Raw genomic sequence first — 21060 nt, forward strand, 5'->3', positions numbered from 1 at the left:
TCACCTAAGAAAGTATATAAGGATGTTTATTTTTCCCTATGCTATTGCATTTACACTGATCAGCCATAACATTAAAACCACGTCCTTGTTTCTACACTCACTGTCCATTTTATCAGCTCCACTTACCATATAAAAGCACTTTGTAGTTCTGAATGACTGACTGTAGTCTCTACATACTTTCTCTACATACTTTTTTAGCCCCCTTTCACCCTGTTCTTTAATGGTCAGGAGCCCCACGGGAACACCACGGAGCAGGTATTATTTAGTTGGTGGATCATTCTCAGCACTGCAGTGACAATGACATGGTGGTGGTGTGTTAGTGTGTGTTGTGCTGGTATGAGTGGATCAGACACAGCAGTGCAATACTCTGTAGTGGTCCTGGGAAAGTCCTGACCATTGAAGAACAGCATGAAAGGGGGATAACAAAGCACACAATTCAGTCTCTCGGCTATTTATTTAAGGTTTCTTTCCACCACAACTGAAAACTGCAAAAGCTAGTAGCCTTCTTTTAATGGCTAGGCATTTATGACAGTATATGTCTGTGGTGTGGCATGCAGTAAATGACAGCTGGTAAATATAGTAACCATTCCCACTAGTCATACCTACCACTAATTAAAATTTAATACAACATTTAAACACTTAAAAACATAATCCTTAAGTTCATTTACAGGGATACATTTTTAACACAGTCGGCCACTGCACCCAGAAATGTAACCTAAAACTCTATTACACAAGTAGAATGACATTTATTAGTTCTAAGAAAAAACAGCATCTTTGCAAAAGCCAGTTTCTTTCATATTGGGATTTTAGAGAGACTGGTCCTGCTGTCAAGGCAGGAAAAGTTTAACACTGTGGGAAACATGCAGTGGTGAGCATGCCTCTGCTTCAACTTTTTATTAGTGTGTTGCAGGATTGAAATTAAATTATTGAGTAAGTAAAGGTTCAAGGGAACTGAATAAAAAAATGTCTACATTTTTCAGGCAACTAGGTTTGCATATTTAGTTTAAGAGATACACTTGCTTTTGATGCATTGCAGTTTTTTTTATTGTTTTCAAAAATTCCACTTTACTTGTAATATTATTAACAATACAAATTTGAAACTATAAGCCTATTAAAACACAAGCCCATGTAAGCCATTGTATTCAAAGGGCTATACTGTCACAAAACAGAAAAATGCACACAGGCAATGTTACTTCATTTTTCGAACATTTTCTTTTTGTATCACCCTTTAATTTAGTCATCTCCAATTCCCTAAAATTCCACTGTCAGATCTTTAAAAAAGTAATTCATTAAAAAACATAACATTAAAACCAACTCCTTGTTTCTACACTTACTGTCCATTTTATCCACTTACCATATAGAAGCACTTTGTAGTTCTACAATTATTGACTGTAGTCCATCTGTTTCTCTACATACCTTTTTTAGCCTGCTTTCACCCTGTTCTTCAATGGTCAGGACCCCCACAGGACAACCACAGAGCAGGTATTATTTAGGTGGTGGATCATTCTCAGCACTGCAGTGACAATGACATGGTGGTGGTGTGTTAGTGTGTGTTGTGCTGGTATGAGTGGATCAGACACAGCAGCGCTGCTGGAGTTTTTAGATACTGTGTCCACTCACTGTCCACTCTATTAGACACTCCTACCTAGATGGTTCACCTTGTAGATCGCAATCGCTCATCTATTGCTGCTGTTTGAGTTGGTCATCTTCTAGACCTTCATCAGAGGTCACAGGACGCTGCCCATGGGGTGCTGTTGGCTGGATTTTTTTGGTTGGTGGACTACTCTCAGTGCAGCAGTGACAGTGAGGTGTTCAAAAACTCAATCAGCATTGTTGTGTCTGATCCACTCATACCAGCACAACACACACTAACACACCACCACCATGTCAGTGTCACAGCAGTGCCGAGTGGTCCTGGGAGAGTCCTGACCATTGAAGAACAGTGTGAAAGGGGGCTACAAAGCATGCAGAGAAACAGATGGACTACAGTCAGTAATTGTAGAACTACAAAGAAGCAGATAAAATGGACAATGTGTGTAGAAACAAGGAGGTGGTTTTAATGTTATGGCTGATCGGTTTATATACGAGTGAAAAAGCCAAGGAAATGTGTAGCAGTGCTGTAAATGTGCCTGTGTTGACCAGGCTGCCTTTTTACTGTTCTTGGGAGGTTAGTTATCCCCCTAAATAATACAGACAGAGTGACATGGCCTAATTGGTTTTCTCTTTGTTTTTTTGTGTGTTTTTTTTATAATAGGTTTTGACTAAAACACCCCCAAAGCTCTAAACAGATTTTGGCTACTTCAAAAAAAAAAACAAGCTGACTGTTCCCTATAACCAAAACTTGATAATTTCTACTTTAAAATAGAGGTAGAGTAAGTGTGTGTAAACGAATCCTAGTGTTTCAGATTCACAGCTCAGCAGGTAAATAAAGGCAATCAGAAGTGTTCACCCCCCGCGTGTGTGTTCTGTACATCTGCCCCGGGTTGCCCGCGCGGGTGGGGGTGATGGTGGTACGGGTGGGGGTTAAAAGGTGCTCCGATGAGCGCACACGCGTCACTACAGTCCATCCGCGACAACCGGAAGCTCCTATAGCGATACAAGGAGGAGGACACACACACACACACACACACACACACACGGGAGCGTAACTTTGGGTGGATAAATAATAGACATCTGCTATTTTCATCGCATCTATCGCGCACGTACTGGAAGGATTGGTGTTGTTATTTGTATGAGAAGATAACGCACGGAGAAGGAGACTGAACGAGGAATAGAAGAAACCGAGCGGATGCGCCTCACCATGGTGAGTTACCCACAGATCCGATCCAGAAGCATCTAGAATGGGAGAGATGACATGAAGCGGTGGTGCAAATCATGTCTGATCAATCGGGGATGTTATTTATCCTGAAATGTTGGGATAAATTGTCATTAAGGGAGGATGACTGGATATTATTTTAGAAAATAATCCAGTCTGCAGTGTGACTGTGATTGATGATCTGCTCTCATCCGAGAAAACAGCAGGTATTTTGTCTTTTTATAGTATATATAACATTCTCTATTGTGTGGGATAAAAATGTGTAGTTGTTTTTACTAGACATTAATATAAATTCAGATATATTGTTTTTTTTCTATATATATAACTAACATTTATACATAATTAATAAGCAGGGTATGAATTAAATCGTGAAAACGACTGGATAAGGCATACTTTAATAAAGGTATATGTTGATTTTATTGTAATTATAATAATGTATTCTTAAAATTAGAATCACATGGTAATTGCTAAGGCTTACGTGACTAAATGGTATTGATGAGGAGTGTCATTGAAAAGGGGCGCAAGTGCGACCCCCTCCTTTCATCCTCACACCCACCTACAGACTGAAAAAACAAGATAATAATAATAATACTAATAATAATCATAATACTACTGCTAATAATAATTATAATAACATAGGCATATATGTTATTTTATACCTGATGCTTTATTATAATTTTAAGTAAAATAATCTAACACAAATCAACAACTCGTATCTACGATTCATATGATAAATAATACATTTAAGTCGTATTTATAATTCAATCGTTTCTCTAAAAGCGTGTTGTTTTGATTGGATCCCTGAATGAAAGGGTATATTTTGGTCAGTCAGATGGCACACGCCCAGAGACGTTTTTCTTGTCGCCTAGACACCGTTTAACCCTTTCCAGTGCGTCCTGCTCCCATCAATCTCAGCCGCTCTCTCGATCACATCCCAGCAGAAATAGCACACACTGTTCATACATGCTGGATATTCCGGACATCAGTTCTTCATGACTGACATGAATCCTAATGTGTGGAGTTAATTGGGAGAATGGATTCCCTATTCTGTAATGGAAATGAACGGAGACGTCAACATGGCGACCAAGCTCTGAAGGTAGGGCCTTACCTGCCTACCAAACCATAGATACACACACACACACACACACACGCACACACACACACACACACACACACACACATATGAGCATCGTGTTTTTCAGTTGAAACGAGTTAAATTAGTCGTATATAACAGCGCATATGTCGTGACAGCCAGGCTCTTTGAGGTGACCTTGCGCGCATCTGTTAGTATTGACTGGTTTCAGGAGGTATAATATCAGACATCTGCTACTTGTTGATGCCCGAGTTCAGTTATCTATTGGATTTATATTCAGTGTGTATTCGGTTCTTAATAAAGGAGTGATGCACGAACTATAACTGATCATGTTTATTAATGAATTTGAAATGTTTTTGCTTTAAAGATGTCCTTTAGCAAGTACGTCACTTAGTACTGACCTTTAGACTTCATCATACCAGCCATCATGTTGGAACAGTGATGGGATAAAAGTACGTGGCAACATGTCGTTTGTGTGTGTGTGTGTGTGTGTGTGTAAGATAATAATAAATACACTGCCTGGCCAAAAAAAAGGTCACCACCTGGATTTAACTAAGCAAATAGGTAAGAGCCTCCCATTGGATAATTACTGCATGGGTGATTATGTTTCAGCTGGCAACAAGTTATTTAACCCTAACTGATGCAGTGAGTAGCTTCTCATTTATTAAACAACCATGTCGAAAGACACATCCTGTGGTCGTGGAAAAGATGTTAATCTGTTTTAGAAGGGTCAAATTATTGGCATGCATCAAGCAGAGAAAACATCTAAGGAGATTGCTGAAACTACTAAAATCGGGTTAAGAACTGTCCATCGCATTATTAAAAAGTGGAAGGAGAGTGGGGAAACATCATCTTCGAGGAAGGAATGCGGTCGGAAAAAAAAATCTTGAATGATCGTGATCGGCGATCACTTAAACATTTGGTGAAATCAAATCGTAAAAAAACTACAGTAGAACTCAGAGATATGTTTAATAGTGAAAGTAAGAGCATTTCCACACGCACAATGCGAAGGGAACTCAAGGGATTGGGACTAAACAGCTGTGTAGCCTTAAGAAAACCACTTGTCAGTGAGGCTAACCGGCAAAAACTTCTTCAATTTGCTAGGGAGCATAAAGATTGGACTCTGGAGCAATGGAAGAAGGTCATGTGGTCTGATGAGTCCAGATTTACCCAGTTCCAGAGTGATGGGCGCATCAGGGTAAGAAGAGAGGCGGCTGAAGTGATGCACCCATCATGCCTAGTGCCTACCGTACAAGCCTGTGGGGGCAGTGCTATGATCTGGGGTTGCTGCAGTTGGTTAGGTCTAGGTTCAGCAACGTTATGTGCCCAAAGAATGAGGTCAGCTGACTACCTGAATATACTGAACGACCAGGTTATTCCATCAATTGATTTTTTCTTCCCTGATGGCACGGGCATATTTCAAGATGACAATGCCAGGATTCATCAGGGGTCAAATTGTGAAAGAGTGGTTCAGGGAGCATGAGACATCATTTTCACACATGGATTGGCCACCACAGAGTCCAGACCTGAACCCCATTGAGAATCTTTGGGATGTGCTTGGTCCAAATCTAACATCATCAATACAAGATCTTGGGGAAAAATTAATGCAACTCCGGACAGAAATAAATGTTGTGACATTGCAGAAGCTTGTGGAAACGATGCCACAGTGAATGCGTACCGTAATCAAAGCTAAAGGTGGTCCAACCAAATATTAGAGTGTGTGACCTTTTTTTTGGCCAGGCAGTGTATCTAACACTGAGTTATGGTTGTTGGCGGCACAATGGCACAGCTTCTAGAGTTCCAGAGGATCACACAGCAACATGGGCCCTGGGTTCAATCATTGCTTTCTGTCACTAGTCAGCCTCTAGGCACTCCCCAGTGTGTGTGTGTGTGTGTGTTACTGTGATGGCTTGGCACCCTCTCCATGGTCTATTCCTGTAGTCTAAAAATAAAGCATTGTGTCAAAAACAATTAGCATTTTAAGTACCATTAACTTAATATCTGTTAACATGAACATAACTTTTTATTTGAATTCTCCACAGTAATTTAATTGCAAAATATGATTTTAACAAATGGGCTTTGTAGGATTTGCTCAGTCTCCAAAGCGGGTTTGTTCTGTAAGTTACATAGGTGGGGTAATTCAACCAAATGTGTTGTGAAATTATTACATTTTGGCTGAAGAACTACTTTTAGGCCATTGTTTCATATGGTACTGGACCCAAATCAAGCTGAGACAGTTAGTAAACTGATGTTTCTGTAATGCCTTTCTTTTGGGCAACATGGTAGCATAGCAGGTAGTGTTGGTGCTCCAGCAAGCCATGTTTGATCTCCACTCATTTTAAGATGTAGATGTAACAATCAGCAACCAGCGTTTTGCCCAACACCTGACAGGGCATCCTCAGCGCTCGCAATCACGCTAAAACTAATCAACTGGAACCTCTCAAGTAAGAGTATATAAATATGACTTGAAATATGACTCCAGCAACCCAAGTTTGATCACTACTTCCAATTACTTTATGTGGAGTTTGCCATGTTTTCCTTGGGTACTTTATTGTGGTTTATTCTAAAATTAAATATTATACTAGGTGATTGGCTAATTTGTACCCAGTCCAGTGTGTATTCATGTGCTTCTGTACCTTGTAGTCATCATGGTAGGACAACAAATCAATAATGTAGTTTTGACTAATCATGTTATCATTGATTTACATGGAAACTTATTATCTTACCTACAATTACTTTTTGCAATAAAACATCCAATTAAAGTCATGTAGTAAACAATTTAAACTAGGAAAATCAAATGTGTGTGTTGTCTTTAGTTGTGCTTGTGCTTGGTCATATTAAATGTAGCCCCATTAGCAGTTTAATGCACTTTGCCAATTTTTGTACTCATGGGTCACTTACACATTATAACTAAGCAAAACTGTATGTTAAACATGATTATTATAAAAATGTCATAAAAATGTAGAATCTGCATTTGTGCTAATAAAATAATGATGCAGATACAGTAGACCCTTGAGTTACGAACAGTTTACCATACGAACATTTCGGGTTACGAACGATTTTTTTCAACTTAACGTACTAACAAATTTCGGATTACGAACCGAAATTCGCGAAACACGTGACATCACGAACAAGTTGACTCCAACCTTCTCTCTCTCTCTCGCTCTCTCTCTCTCTCTATATATATATATATATATATAAATATATTAGGGTTGGGCGGTATGACGATATTACCGTATACCGCGATATTTAAAAATGGTGACGGTATTCAAAAATGGTGACTGTATTTTTTAAATGTGAAGTGCCAAATTTCTGCTTCAGGTTTACCTTGAAAACTGAGACTTTAGGACATGCGCGCATCCACAGTAAGGGAGGGGTGGGAGGGGTGGGAGGGGTAGGCGGTTGGAGCTCACTGATTGGCTGTGGGGTGCTCACTGGTGATAACACAGAGAGACGAGTGAAGAGCCACACTGGCTAGCGTTAGCTGTGAGCTAACAAGCAGAAACTGAAAAACGGCTCGTCTTTTAATTTTTCAAAATCAACATTTTTTATCAGTTCAACCGGAAATGAACACAAGCGCGGACATGTACTTATTTACTAAATATATCTTCAGTGTAAATCGAGCACAAGTGTTGAGAAAAAGGAGCAAACAGTAATAATAACGTTACGCCCAATCCGCTGTTCTGACTCTTGTCTGCCAGATTTTCCTGCCTATGTAAGAACTATTTTTTCCTAAATAAAAGTGCTATATTAAGAAAAAAGAACGTCTCACCTGTCGTGTAATTTGAATTATAAAATATATTGTCTGGCCCTTTAAGAATGTTAAGCGCACTATAGGGCGTAGGGAGCGAGTGTGTAGGGAATAGATCGGATTTGTACCGTTTCTGTGCTCGAGTTGTTTTGCACTGAGCTTGTGTGACATGTAAAGTAGAGTTCTCGTTAACCACTGAAATGTTTGGACTTTGAATTATTTTAACATTATTTTACATCACCGTCATTGCAACATGAACATTTACATTCATATTTTTTGTTACGGTATAGAACTTAATTCTGGATTACACGTACACGTTCATACACTTTTAAGAAATAGCTGTAACTATAAACTAAGCAGTTAACTTTTGAAATATATTGAAGTGTGTAGCTGCTATTATTCTGTTTTGTGTGGGCAGAGAGAGATTACAATGCCAAAATGTTATGTGTTAATGTTTGTGTTAAAGTGTAATTGATACACATGCATTTATACTTATGCGTATTTATTATAGATCAGATAAGATAAGCAATGTTTGACGTTCAGATTGTTAAATCTTTTTATAATAAAACATTGAAATATTGTAATTACACTCAAGTGTGTACACTGTAAAGTTTGTCCGCGACACCAAAGAACAGCTTAAGAACAGCTCTTTGGAACCAATTAAATTTGTAAGTCAAGGGTCTACTGTATTGAGATCTAATGTATTCCAGAATTGAAATCTTAGTTATGTTTTGTATACATTTGTATTTGTATATGCATCACCGCATTTTGGTTCAAACAGAACTCCATAACAGTGTGCCATACTCTAAAATTAAAAGAACTTCATGCTTCAGCACTTTGGACAGCAGCTACTGACCAACCTTTAATATAGCTGCTTTGTGCCTAGTGTTTTCCGGTTGTTGTGGACCCACCACAACCATGACCAGAATGAAGAAGTTATTAAATGTAATGATTAAAAAGAAATTAAATACTAAAGCCAAAATGCATATGCTTACAACAAAATATTTTATGGTATGATTTATGGAATGACCGTGTCTTACTTTAGGGTCTGTGTTTTCTTTTAAGATAATAATAATAATAGTATAATATTTAGTTTTGTTGAGAATTGTGATACAATTACACAAGCCAAATTTAAAGCATTACTATACAGAATATTGGCAAAATGATGGGCTGTTACAGCACTTACACATCAACTAAAACAATCTTTTGCATTGGTCATTAGCTAGCTTATTTCCTGCAAAAAAAGGCTTTAAAATAATGTACTTCTAAGGTAGAGTGATTTTAGTTAGATTTTAAGTTTTTAGACACCCTGGCCAAAAGCTAGACAACCTTCCAGACCAACATGACATATCATGCTGAGAAAGACCAGCTACACCATCTTCTCACCAACACAAGTGGTGGTGAAATAAAGAGGACATAGCATGTCTCAGTAAGAATCTGTCTCTGGCTAATAAAAAGCTGTTACTTTTCATGTGCTGAAGTAGGCAAGTAGTAATCTGCCAAATGGTCAGCATAGGTATAAGTCCATGCTACAGATTTATCTCTTTGGTCATGAAAGATGATAGTGGAACATAAACACTGCCTGAATCCAACTAGTATGTTAAAGACACACATACACAGATCACAGATCAGCCATAACATTAAAACCACCTCCTTGTTTCTACACTCACTGGCCATTTCATCAGCTCCACTTACCATATAGTAGCACTTTGTAGTTTTACAATTACTGACTGTAGTCCATCTGTTTCTCTACATACTTTTTCAGCCTGCTTTCACCCTGTTCTTCAATGGTCAGGACCCCCACAGGACCACCACAGAGTAGGTATTATTTAGGTGGTGGATCATTCTCAGCACTGCAGTGACAATGACATGGTGGTGGTGTGTTAGTGTGTGTTGTGCTTGTATAAGTGGATCAGACACAGCAGTGCTGCTGGAGTTTTTAAATACCGTGTCCACTCACTGTCCACTCTATTAGACACTCCTCATCAATTGCTGCTGTTTGAGTTGGTCATCTTCTAGACCTTCATCAGTGGTCACAGGATGCTGCGAACGGGGCGCTGTTGGCTGAATATATTTTTGGTTGGTGGACTATTCTCAGTCCAGCAGTGACAGTGAGGTGTTTAAAAACTCCATCAGCGCTGCTGTGTCTTTTCCACTCATACCAGCACAACACACACTAACACACCACCACCATGTCAGTGTCACAGCAGTGCTGAGAATGATCCACCACGCAAACAATACCTACTCTGTAGTGGTCCTGTGGAGGTCCTGACCATTGAAGAACAGCATGAAAGGGGGCTAACAAAGCATGCAGAGAAACAGATGGACTACAGTCAGTAATTGTAGAACTACAAAGTGCTTCTATATAGTAAATGGAGCTGATAATAACATGGACAGTGAGTGTAGAAACAAGGAGGGGGTTTTAATGTTATGGCTGATCAGTGTATATATACATTAACTTGTGCAGCATAACAAGGACAGTTAATATGGACAAATATTTACACATAAATGATAAACTAAAGTTTATCATTACTGGATAGGGTGTCAGGCTAACCCAAGCAGAAGTGGACTAATACTACAGTAGAACCACTTTTGCTGAAGCTAAACCATATAATTTCTAGGAAACAAATTAGTACATTTAATGTATCCTTTATCTGATACTTAAAGTAGCTGATGGTTTAAATTATGTTACTTTATAATGTCTTCCAAATAGTTTCAATAATGCACTAATAAGTACATACAATTAAGTAGTGCATTATGCAGTTTGAAACACATCGTCTTCCTCTTTGTCGGTTTATAAAAGGAAAGCGGGAGTGGTTTTTAAAAAAGTTGTTTATAAAGCAGTAAGTGTGTGTCTTAAGTATTTTTTTCAGAGTAAAAATATCTTCTAAAATTGTAAGTAAAGTGAAAGTTAAAGTTGAAGAAACCTTTCGATTGGAGTAAAGTACAAATACTGTACAAATAGTGTTACTATACACTATACCTCAGATCATTAACCCATAAAAGTCCATACATTTTTGTACTGTCCATATATAATTGAGATGCATCATTATATATATTTATATACAGTATATATATATATATATATATATGTGTGTGTGTGTGTGTGTGTGTGTGTGTGTGTGTGTGTGTGTGTGTGTGTGTAAGATGATGCAGCTTTACAGACTCACAGAGCTTAAAAACATTAATAGGAAACATTGAAAAAATTGTTATTTCTATCTGTTTTTCTCTGTCTGTGTGGTGTCTTCAGGCCGTGGGGAGTTAATATGTCGAGGCGCAGCGTTTAGTGTATTGGCTCTCCCGAGGTTTGTCTCTTTTAGGAAGGGAGTTGGTTGAAGGCTAGCCTGCTGGTGTGTGAGCGAGTTGTTTGTGACTGCACTCTCAGAAGGGAACACACTGCACCGTTTGAGTGGTGCTAAGGCTCTGAAGTGGGAGAGGCAGGCAGACTTACCATTTTGCAAATGCACAAACACATACTGTTGGTTCTGTATCTACTGCTGAGCACCAGGTTATATGTCAGCACTTGTCTGGTGTGATATTAAAGGGGATCTGCTTTTTAAATTCTCAGTGTGTCTGTGAGTCAGAGAGTCCCAGGAGTGACGTAGATCAAAGACAGTTACACTCGCCGCCTGCCACTGCTGTTGCTGTGTGATCACAGAAAAATACCTAACACCATCCCTCTCGACAAAGCCTTGTTTTATGGGTGATACCTACTGGATCTTTGAGTCGGTTTGGATTTTGTTTTTATAGTAAAACAGAAAAACTCAATTCTAACTGAAAGGCAGTCAGTATTTGAGATTAGATGATAACTGTTATGTATAGTATTATTTCCCAATCTTTATTTCACATTCAGATTTAAACTTTGTTCTGTGTTTTGGATCTTTGTTCTACTGCATAATCTAACTTACAGACAAATTGACTTACATTTAAAAATCTCACACATAAAAGAATGTGATTTAAAATCACATTCTTTTAACCAACAGATTTAAAGTGTCCTATTACAATATTCATTTTTCATATTAATACTATTAACTTCCTTTATTTAATAGTAATGTAGTGATGTAGGACAGTAAGATGAGTATAAACACCATGAGCAGTCGGGGTTACAGTCGGTTTCCTAAAGCTCCTTCGGTCAACATTAGTGAACATATTATAAAGTAATTAATGTCTATCTATCTATCTATCTATCTATCTATCTATCTATCTATCTATCTATCTATCTATCTATCTATCTATCTATCTATCTATCTATCTATCTGTCACTGTCTATCTGTCTGTCTGTCTGTGTCACTATCTGTCTGTCTGTCTGTCTGTGTCACTCTATCTGTCTGTCTATCTATTTGTCTGTCTGTGTCACTATCTATCTATCTGTCTGTCTGTGTCACTATCCATCTATCTGTCTGTCTGTCTGTCTGTCTGTCTGTCTGTCTGCCTGTGTCACTATCTATCTAACTTTCTATCTGTCTGTCTCTCTGTCTGTCTCTATCTATCTGCCTGTCTGTCTGTGTCACTCTATCTATCTGTCTGTCTGTCTATCTATCTATCTATCTATCTATCTATCTATCTATCTATCTATCTATCTATCTATCTATCTGTCTATCTGTCTATCTATCTATCTATTCTTTTTTCTTCTTTCTATGTATCCTTTTATCTTTTCTTGCCTGCTTCTACGCTCCATTTGTTCTGTTTTTACTTTGTAGGTTAATGTCAATCTCAATATACCTGAACTTAAAGCATAGACAAAACAACTAATTGGAGACCTTTAAAATTTAACATTTGGTCACACACTGTAGAACAATCATTCTTTGGCCTACTTAGTGTTGTTCAAAAAACATTAGTTCACTGGCGGTGCTGCACGGTCCAAGCAAGCCTTGTTTTTATTTTATTAACTAAGCAATGGCTTTCTAAGTACTACTCCACCTGTCAAACCTGCAGCCTGAAGTCTATTCTTCACAGTTAAAACTTGACTTGCTTACTTCACCAAGTGTTGAGCTGTGCTTGAAAGTGTTGTGGTGTGAGCAGCCTGTCATGCTGTTGTCTATCAGAACCTTCTGAAGGTTTTTTTTGCATTGGCTTTACTAGACCCATTTCTGTTAAGAGTTTCCTTCAGTTTGTAAGTGCCTTATGACTGTGTAAGAAACTGTACTTACTGACAGCTTGGATTTCTTCACAATATACAGTATCCTGCAGTGCAGTGCTAAGCTAGAGCATGTAGTAACACAGTATGTTCCAGCACTCTGTTTTAACGGACTGGGTGTTTGTTAATGATTATTAAAAGTCTGTACACCTAGAGCAAAGTACGTCAACATTGGCTTAATTTGTAGAAAGTGGTAGCTTAGTGGTTAAAATACTGGACTAGTGATCATAGGTTGCTGGTTCAAGCCTCACCACCACCACTGTTGGGCCCCTGAGCAAGGTCTTTAACCCTCAATTGCTTAAACTGTATTCAGTCATAATTGTAAGGCGCTTTGGATATAATCGTCTGCTAAATGCTGAAAATGTTAATTTACTTCCACTGCAGAATAACAGCAATAGAAGTAAATTAAGTAAAGTGTTAATATACTTGTAAATTAAGTAAAATGTTATTATAATTGTTCCCTGACAATACTAATATATGTGTTCCCATTTTGTTATTGCTCTAAAATTGTTTTACATTATTTATATTAGGGCTGGCTCGATACCACTTTTTTATGTCTGATACCGATACCGATACTGCAAATTGAGTATCTGCCAATACCGACACACTGATTAAGTAGATCAGTGTGTTTTGATTTCTGAATGGCTGTTGTGGATGAGTTGTAAATCAGTGGCACATGTTTATGATGTGATCAAGCGTGAGTGGCAATAAACGGCGCTCTGTTGGAACGTATCTTTGTGTGTTATTTGCTTTACACACAAACAACGGCCTTATTTACATTAAGTGTTATTTACATTAAGCAACAGTATCGGATCGGATTACATGATTTTTTCCTTCCGATATCCGATCCAGTGATTTGGCCCAATATACAGAGTATCGGATTGGTGCCAGCCCTAATTTATATCTTACATTACTTTTCAGTTTTCCATTACATAAACTTTTTTAACGTTGTGTGGTATGTGCAGAACACATGGAAGTATCCACACTTATAGTGGTATTTGAAATACAAAAAGCAAAATGGTGTTTCCACATTTGGAAAGGAAGCAGAACACCAGTTTTTTATTGTCACAGACAAAGGTTAGACAGTTTCTAACCAAGTTTTAGACAGGTTTTTTAAGACACTCAAATCAACCAATTGATTAAACTTTTGGGTTGACTCCAATGTTTACACACAGTGGCTGAGTACCAATTCCAAACAAGCTGAAAGTAGTACATGAAGAACCACACTTGAATTGTGCTTTTGCTAAAGGTAGCCTACTGAGAAAAATTGTAGCACATAATGTGGAGCTTGTTTGGAATACAGATGGAGAATTCAGCCCTCAAGTTAAGAGCTACTCTTCCCATGTATTGATATATTGTAGGACCACATTTTAGATGTCCAAAGTGACTGCCAAACATTATCAATATTTCTTCTGTTTTAGACCGTTTCATAGTTTGAGATCAAAATTTATCAAACACTTTTTACACTCCCTGTATTCAGTGCTTTTAAAATTATATTTTATGTTCCTTTCATTCCAGCCCCCAGTGTGACAGTAGGCTAGCTGGTCCGGCTCCTGGAGCAGGATGTCAATATGGCTGCCCAGCTGCTCGTTCCTCCTGGACCTGACAGCTTCCAGCCCTTCCGTCCAGAATCACTTGCTGCCATCGAGCGGCGCATCGCTGAACAGGCGGCTCAGCGGTCCAAAAACGATAGACGTAATGATGAAGATGACGAGAACGGACCCAAGCCCAACAGCGACCTGGAGGCGGGGAAATCCCTTCCTTTCATCTATGGGGACATCCCACCTGAGCTGGTGTCTGTTCCACTAGAGGACCTGGACACCTTCTACAGCAACCAGACAGTAAGAGAGTGGGCATGGGGGAGGAATAAGAGGCATAAAAAGGGGGTAGACTAGATTAAAGAAATGAAAATTAAGGAGAGAGAAAAAAGGAGAGGAATATAAAGAGGGAGGAATATAAAGAGGGGGGAATATAAAGGGAAGGAAAAAGTAGAAGGGTGTAAAGTGGAAGCAATTGAACTTTAGTGAAAAGCAGGGAGGAAATAGGACAGGGTAGTGCTGGAAAGACCAGAATAGGGCAGGGTAGAAAATGCATGCAAAGACAGGGAAGTGTTTAAAAAGGAAATACAAGGAAAGTAAATTACAGGACAGGGAGGGTCAGGGGTGAGTTAAAAAAAGGAAGTGCAGGAAAGGATGAGGAATGAATGGGGAGAGAAGAGAAGAATGGAGGAAAGGAAGAACATGTAAGGTTATGGAAAGAGGTAAGAAAGGAGCATAAAATGACAGTATAGAGGGATGGAGAAAGGTACGGCAAGACCAGTAAAGGAAATGATGTAAAACGGACATGGGGAGTAAAAGGAAAGACAAAAATAAGAAAGGTAGGCAGGTAGAAGGAGGTAGAATTAATGTTTGGGTTCTTTTTTTTATAGTTTTTATAGTTAACTATACAAAGCACTGAACAGAGTTGATTCTCTCCTTATGTTATTTTCTTGTTGTTTCAGACCTTCATAGTATTAAATCGTGGAAAAGCCATATTTCGCTTTAATGCCACGCCTGCCCTCTACATCCTGAGTCCATTCAACCCTGTGAGGAGACTCTCCATTAAAGTGCTGGTGCATTCATATCCTTTTTGCACACTTTTCAGCTAGGCTGTTTTATTTTAGGAATTGTGTATGTGGCAGTAAGATTACACCCAAGTGCTATGTGTACAGTACATGATTGTGTCCTGGACAAATAAGGTGAGATGATTGGAAAAATGTATTGGCATGAGTGTGGGTTCTTACAGCAGTGGGATACCTGAAGAACAAGAAACAGAGCTGTGGCCCTCACTTTATACTGCTCATATTACATTGGGTGTTGGACTTTGGAACCTTCATTCTGTGCTAACTGTTGTTTCTTATCTGCTTAAAGCAACTTAACAACATACTTGTTGCTTATCTCTGTATTTTAGACTCCCAGCCACATTTTAAGCAGGCACATAATTAATTAGGATTTAATGCACAAGGAGCATAAAACGAACATTCAGGCAGCATTAGTAAGCATAAAATCTAGTTTTCCATAACAATCGCAACAGTTAGTGAGGTAGCAGTGACTGACAAGAAGATAATAAATACACTATTTGTTAAATACAGCATTTAGCTGCAAAATATTTGAAGACTCTGAATATGTGCAGACTCTTAGTGCTAAAATAATGAAGAAACAAAACATGTAATTGCAAAAACAGATGAGAGATGTGCTAGGAAGACTCAGGGAGCAAATAGAATTATAGCTATTTAATACAGCCCATGAGCCCTGCACTGTATAAGCAACATAAAAATAATTAATCAACATAATTAACGCCAAGAATCCAAAATTCAATGAATTAGAATGTATATGAAGCAGAGAAGGGACACTGTGTCAGACGGAAAGCTGGAGGGCTGTTTTTTGACCAAACACTGGTTACACACTGCTCAAAATAATTGTCTCAGCATTGGTGAGATAGTGATACACTACATGACCGAAAGTATTGAGACATCCACTAATTATCGTTTCAGCCACACCCACTTTTAAGAGGTGTTTAATATCAATTAAATCATATGATTTTAACCTAGCAAAGCAATTACTAAGGGTGGCACGGTGGCTCAGAAGGTCCTGGGTTCGATCCCCAGATGAAGCGGTTCGGGGTCCTTTCTGTGTGGAGTTTACATGTTCTCCCCGTGTCTGCGTGGGTTTCCTCCGGGAGCTCCGGTTTCCTCCCACATTCCAAAAACATGCAGTCAGGTTAATTGGAGACACTGAATTGCCCTATAAGTGAATGGGTGTGTGTATGTGTGTGTATGTGTCTGCCCTGCGATGGACTGGCGTCCCGTCCAGGGTGTTACTGTGTGCCTTGCGCCCATTGAAAAGCTGGGATAGGCTTCAGCACCCCCCTCCTGCGCGACTCTAATTGGATAAGCAGATAAGAAAATGAATGAATGAATAAATGAAACAGAGAAGAGACACTGTTTCAGGGCTGGAGGGCTGTTTTTTGACCAAACACTGGTTAATATACACCGCTCAAAATAATGATCTCAGCATTGGTGAGATAGTGATACACTACATGACCGAAAGTAATAAGACATCAACTAATTATTGAGTTAGGCGTTTCAGCCACACCCACTTTTTAGAGGGGTTTATGATTTTTAACTTAGCAAAGCAATTACTAAGTGGCTCAGTGGGTAGCACTGTCACCTCACAACAAGAAGGTCCTGGGTTCGATCCCCAGGTGAAGTGGTCCTGGGGACCGGGTCCTTTTTGTGTGGAGTTCACATGTTCTTCCCGTGTCTGCGTCGGTTTCCTCCCACAGTCCAAATACATGCAGTCAGGTTAATTGGAGATACAAAATTCTCCATGATTGTGTTTGACATTAAACATGGGTACCAATGAATGAATCTTGTGTAACGAGTAACTACCATTTCTGTCATGAATGTAACCAAAGTCTGTAAACCATCCTAATAAATAATAATAAACAAGGCAATTATTATAAATACATGGTTTGATGAGTCTGTTGCTGAGAAACTTCAGTGGCCTGCATGAAGACATGACCTCATCCCCACTGATCACTATTGGAATGAATTTTTTAGCCAGTCCTTCTCATTCAGCACCGAAGCCTGACCTTAAAAAGGCTGTTATGACTGTCTCAGAGACACATTTTAAAAATTTCTGGAAAGCTTTCCTTAAAATGATTTAAAAAGCTACAAATGAGGTTTGGAATGGGATGACCAAAGAGCTCATGGTCAGGTGATGACATAGTTTTGGCCATATAGTGTAGGTAGTAGTTCAGCTCATGTTTAGTCTTACACAGTCAGTTTAGAAAAATAATCATGGTGAGATGAATTAGACTTGGATTTGCATTTGATGGTAACTGACAAACTATGTGTATGTGTGTGAGAAAGCGTCAATATTTACTACTATTACGCCTTAACTGACGATCACCATGTTCAGTCTTGTGATCATGTGCACCATTTTGACCAACTGCGCCTTCATGACGCTCAGCAGTCCACCGGATTGGGCCAAGAATGTGGAGTAAGTGTTTGTTCATAAATTCATATATGTAAATAAGTTATTGTAAAACAGGGGTGCACAACTCTGGTCATGGAGGGTCAGAGAAAAGCACAGTGTGTTGATGTCCTTTCTAAGACACAGAAGATTCAACTCATCAGGTTTTTAGTAGGGTTATTTTGTGGGGTGTTTCAGGAGATGTGACCTGTTATAGACAAAAATAACCAAAGTATACTGGAATTTGTAATGATGTGTTAGCATCTTTGAAACAAGTGGTAATGGATAAGGGTGTTTCTTTCCTGCAGGTACACGTTCACAGGAATTTACACATTTGAGTCTCTGATTAAGATCCTGGCCCGTGGTTTCTGTGTGGGGAAGTTTACATTCCTGCGAGACCCCTGGAACTGGCTGGACTTCAGTGTCATCCTCATGGCGTGCGTGTTCTTCCCTGTTTTTTATTATTACATCCATGCTATATTTTTCCTCTCAAGACTAAATTAAATGTTATTACACTTGAACTTTAGTGTGTCTAAAGTTTTGCACTGGTGCAATGGGGTTAATACAACTAAGGGTTGCTATTAGTTTACAAGTTAAATGTCATAAATATGACTTGATGTGTTCATGTACCCCTATTTGTTTTACTTTTATTTTTAAATACTGCCAAAAACAAACAGCACATGCCAGCATCGATTGGTTGCTGGACTTAGTTGGCTTCTGCTTTCAAATACTGCTTATGTAATTTTTGAATGATGAACACAAACACATAGTCAATAGGTCAATACACAACAAACACTGTCTGGTAACTGGCAAACCCCATGTCCAGAATCTGACTAGCGTTTGTTGTGTTTAATGTTTGTCATACTACAGACATACAAAATTAAAAAATATATATATAAAAAGTGCAAATAATAACTATATATACTATAATAATAATTACATTTACTTTATTTGATTGCAGACAGGATTAATCTGAGATATTTCATGTTTTATCTGCTCAGCTTCATTTCATTTATTAATAAACATCCATTCCTACATTTCAGGCCTGCAACACATACAAAAGAAGTTGGGACAGTAAAGCATTTACCACTTTGTAATGTTGCCATTCCTTTTCACCACACTTAAAAGACGTTTTGGCACCGAGGATACCAAGTGATTTAGTGTTTCAGCTTTTATTTTGTCCCATTCTTCCTGTAAACACGTCTTAAGATGTGCAACAGTACAGAGTCGTCGATGTCACATTTCTTGTTTCAAAATTCCCCACACATTCTCTATTGGGGACAGGTCAGGACTGCAGGCAGGCCAGTCCAGTACCCATACCCTCTTCTTCCGTAGTCACATTGTAATGTGTGCAGCATGTGGTTTTGCATTGTCTTGTTGAAAAATGTATGGACGTCCCTGGAAAAGATGACGTCTTAAAGGCAGCATATGTTGCTCTAAGATCTCAATGTACTTTTCTGCATTAATATGCAGTATATTAATAAATGAAATGAAGTTGAGCAGACAAAACATGAAATATATTGGGTTCAAACTGTCTGCAATCAAGTAAAAGTCAAAGTAAATGTAAGGAACACTGCATTTTTATTTTATTAGCATTTTCCATACTGTCCCAGTTTTTTTCTGATTTGGGGTTGTAGCATTTCTTGTGTTTTTATGCTGGTCATGCTGGTTTTGCAGGTTAATTACTAGCATTTGTTGTGATATGAAAAAACACTGGCCAGCTAAAAACAACATTAGATCAGCTGGCAAGTACTGTGCTGTTTTTGTTTTCCTTTTTACAAGATTTGTACAGTAATTATACAAAATATCACAAAAAAGTTCCTGAAAAAGATCTAAATATTTACTAATAATTCGTTATATAATTAATGTTGGCCAATTTACTACCAGCAGGACTTATGAGCAGAGGTAGTAGAAGTAGTGCATCAATTTATATAGCAGCTATTTTATTATTTTCCCTTATTTTTTAGCTGCATTGACCCCATAGCTCTAGTGCAAAACTAAATACATTAAATACATTAAATCTAGCCAGAATGAACTGTTTATAAACAGTGAAAAATGTGTACATTTTATTTGTTTTTATAACAATTGATTTTAGATTAAGGAGAACTGTGGGCCGTATTGAGAGCTTAGTTACATAGGCGTAGTAAGGTGTTTACTGTGCACACTGCTATTCTGCAGATTTACTGTACTTATGATCTTTCCAAACCTGATATTTTCATTGTTACTATAATGATTATGTTAGGGTAATACAATAAACGGGACACACAGTAGCGCTCTCGCCTCACAGCAAGAAGAGCCTGGATTTAATTCTCTGGGTCCTTTCTGTGTGGAGTTTGCATGTTCTCCCTGTGTCTGTATAAGTTTCCTCCAGGTTCTCTGGTTTACTCCCACAAATCCGAAGACATAGAGTCAGGCCTATTGTAGCTGCTAGAAATTGCCCTAAGTGTGTGTGTCTGCCACTGATGATGGTAAAGCACTCATAAATGGGCTACGGGTGGCATGTGGTGCAGCAGGTAGTGTGTGTGCCACAGTTATTCAGGGTCCTTGGTGACCTGGGTTAAAACCTCACCTCTGATCACTGTATGGAGTTTGGCATGTTTGTTTGTGTCTGTGTGTTTTTGTTCTAACATTACATTTTATTTTCGTTTTACTCCTAATCTGCCAGTAGATGGATTGTCTTGTCTAAATTGCACATAGAATTAAGTGTGAGATGCCCTGCAGTAAATTAGTTCTCCGTCCAGGGTGTATTCACATCTTATTTCCAGTGCTTCCAGGTAGATCTTGACCCATCGGAATTCTAGTAAATAAATTAATAAATATAGTTATGCATCTGTATATCATCATAGCTCTATAGCATCAGTCTAGATACAAGTAAGCATCTTAACCTGATTATTGGTGTAAACTGACAGCTCTGAATACGGTCCTGTGTATGTGTGATGTATTACCATGTACAACCAGAGGTGTAACGATGGTGTGTGAAGTGTGTGTGTGTGTTTGCTTTGTGGTAACTCTCTATTTAATCCTACAGGTATGTAACTGAGTTTGTAAACCTAGGCAATGTATCAGCTCTGCGCACTTTCAGAGTGCTCAGAGCATTGAAAACAATCTCAGTTATACCAGGTAAGGCTTACGCGTGTGCGTGTGTGTAGGCGTGCGCATGCGCCTGCGTGTGTGTATGCACAGACAGTGTCGGTCAGTTGTGCGTCTGCGTGCAGCCCTCTTCCTCTTCTGCTGCCTTGTCCTGTCCTA

The 21060-nt window shown here is 38.7% G+C and overlaps 2 protein-coding genes across 2 annotated transcripts in view; both read left to right on the forward strand.

The window, feature by feature from the left end:
- Window positions 1-21060, forward strand: part of nudt15 (nudix (nucleoside diphosphate linked moiety X)-type motif 15) — a 426914-nt gene that overhangs the window by 108004 nt on the left and 297850 nt on the right. The window lies entirely within an intron of this gene.
- Window positions 2678-21060, forward strand: part of scn1lab (sodium channel, voltage-gated, type I like, alpha b) — a 96318-nt gene continuing 77935 nt past the window's right edge. The window contains exons 1-6 of the mRNA XM_062997729.1: window positions 2678-2803; window positions 14315-14637; window positions 15297-15415; window positions 17749-17838; window positions 18120-18248; window positions 20840-20931. Coding sequence (XP_062853799.1) covers window positions 14368-14637; window positions 15297-15415; window positions 17749-17838; window positions 18120-18248; window positions 20840-20931 — 700 coding nt within the window. The 5' untranslated portion in view covers window positions 2678-2803; window positions 14315-14367. The remainder of the gene's footprint in view (window positions 2804-14314; window positions 14638-15296; window positions 15416-17748; window positions 17839-18119; window positions 18249-20839; window positions 20932-21060) is intronic.

Source organism: Trichomycterus rosablanca, chromosome 6, assembly GCF_030014385.1.
Source record: "Trichomycterus rosablanca isolate fTriRos1 chromosome 6, fTriRos1.hap1, whole genome shotgun sequence".
Lineage (NCBI taxonomy): Eukaryota > Metazoa > Chordata > Actinopteri > Siluriformes > Trichomycteridae > Trichomycterus > Trichomycterus rosablanca.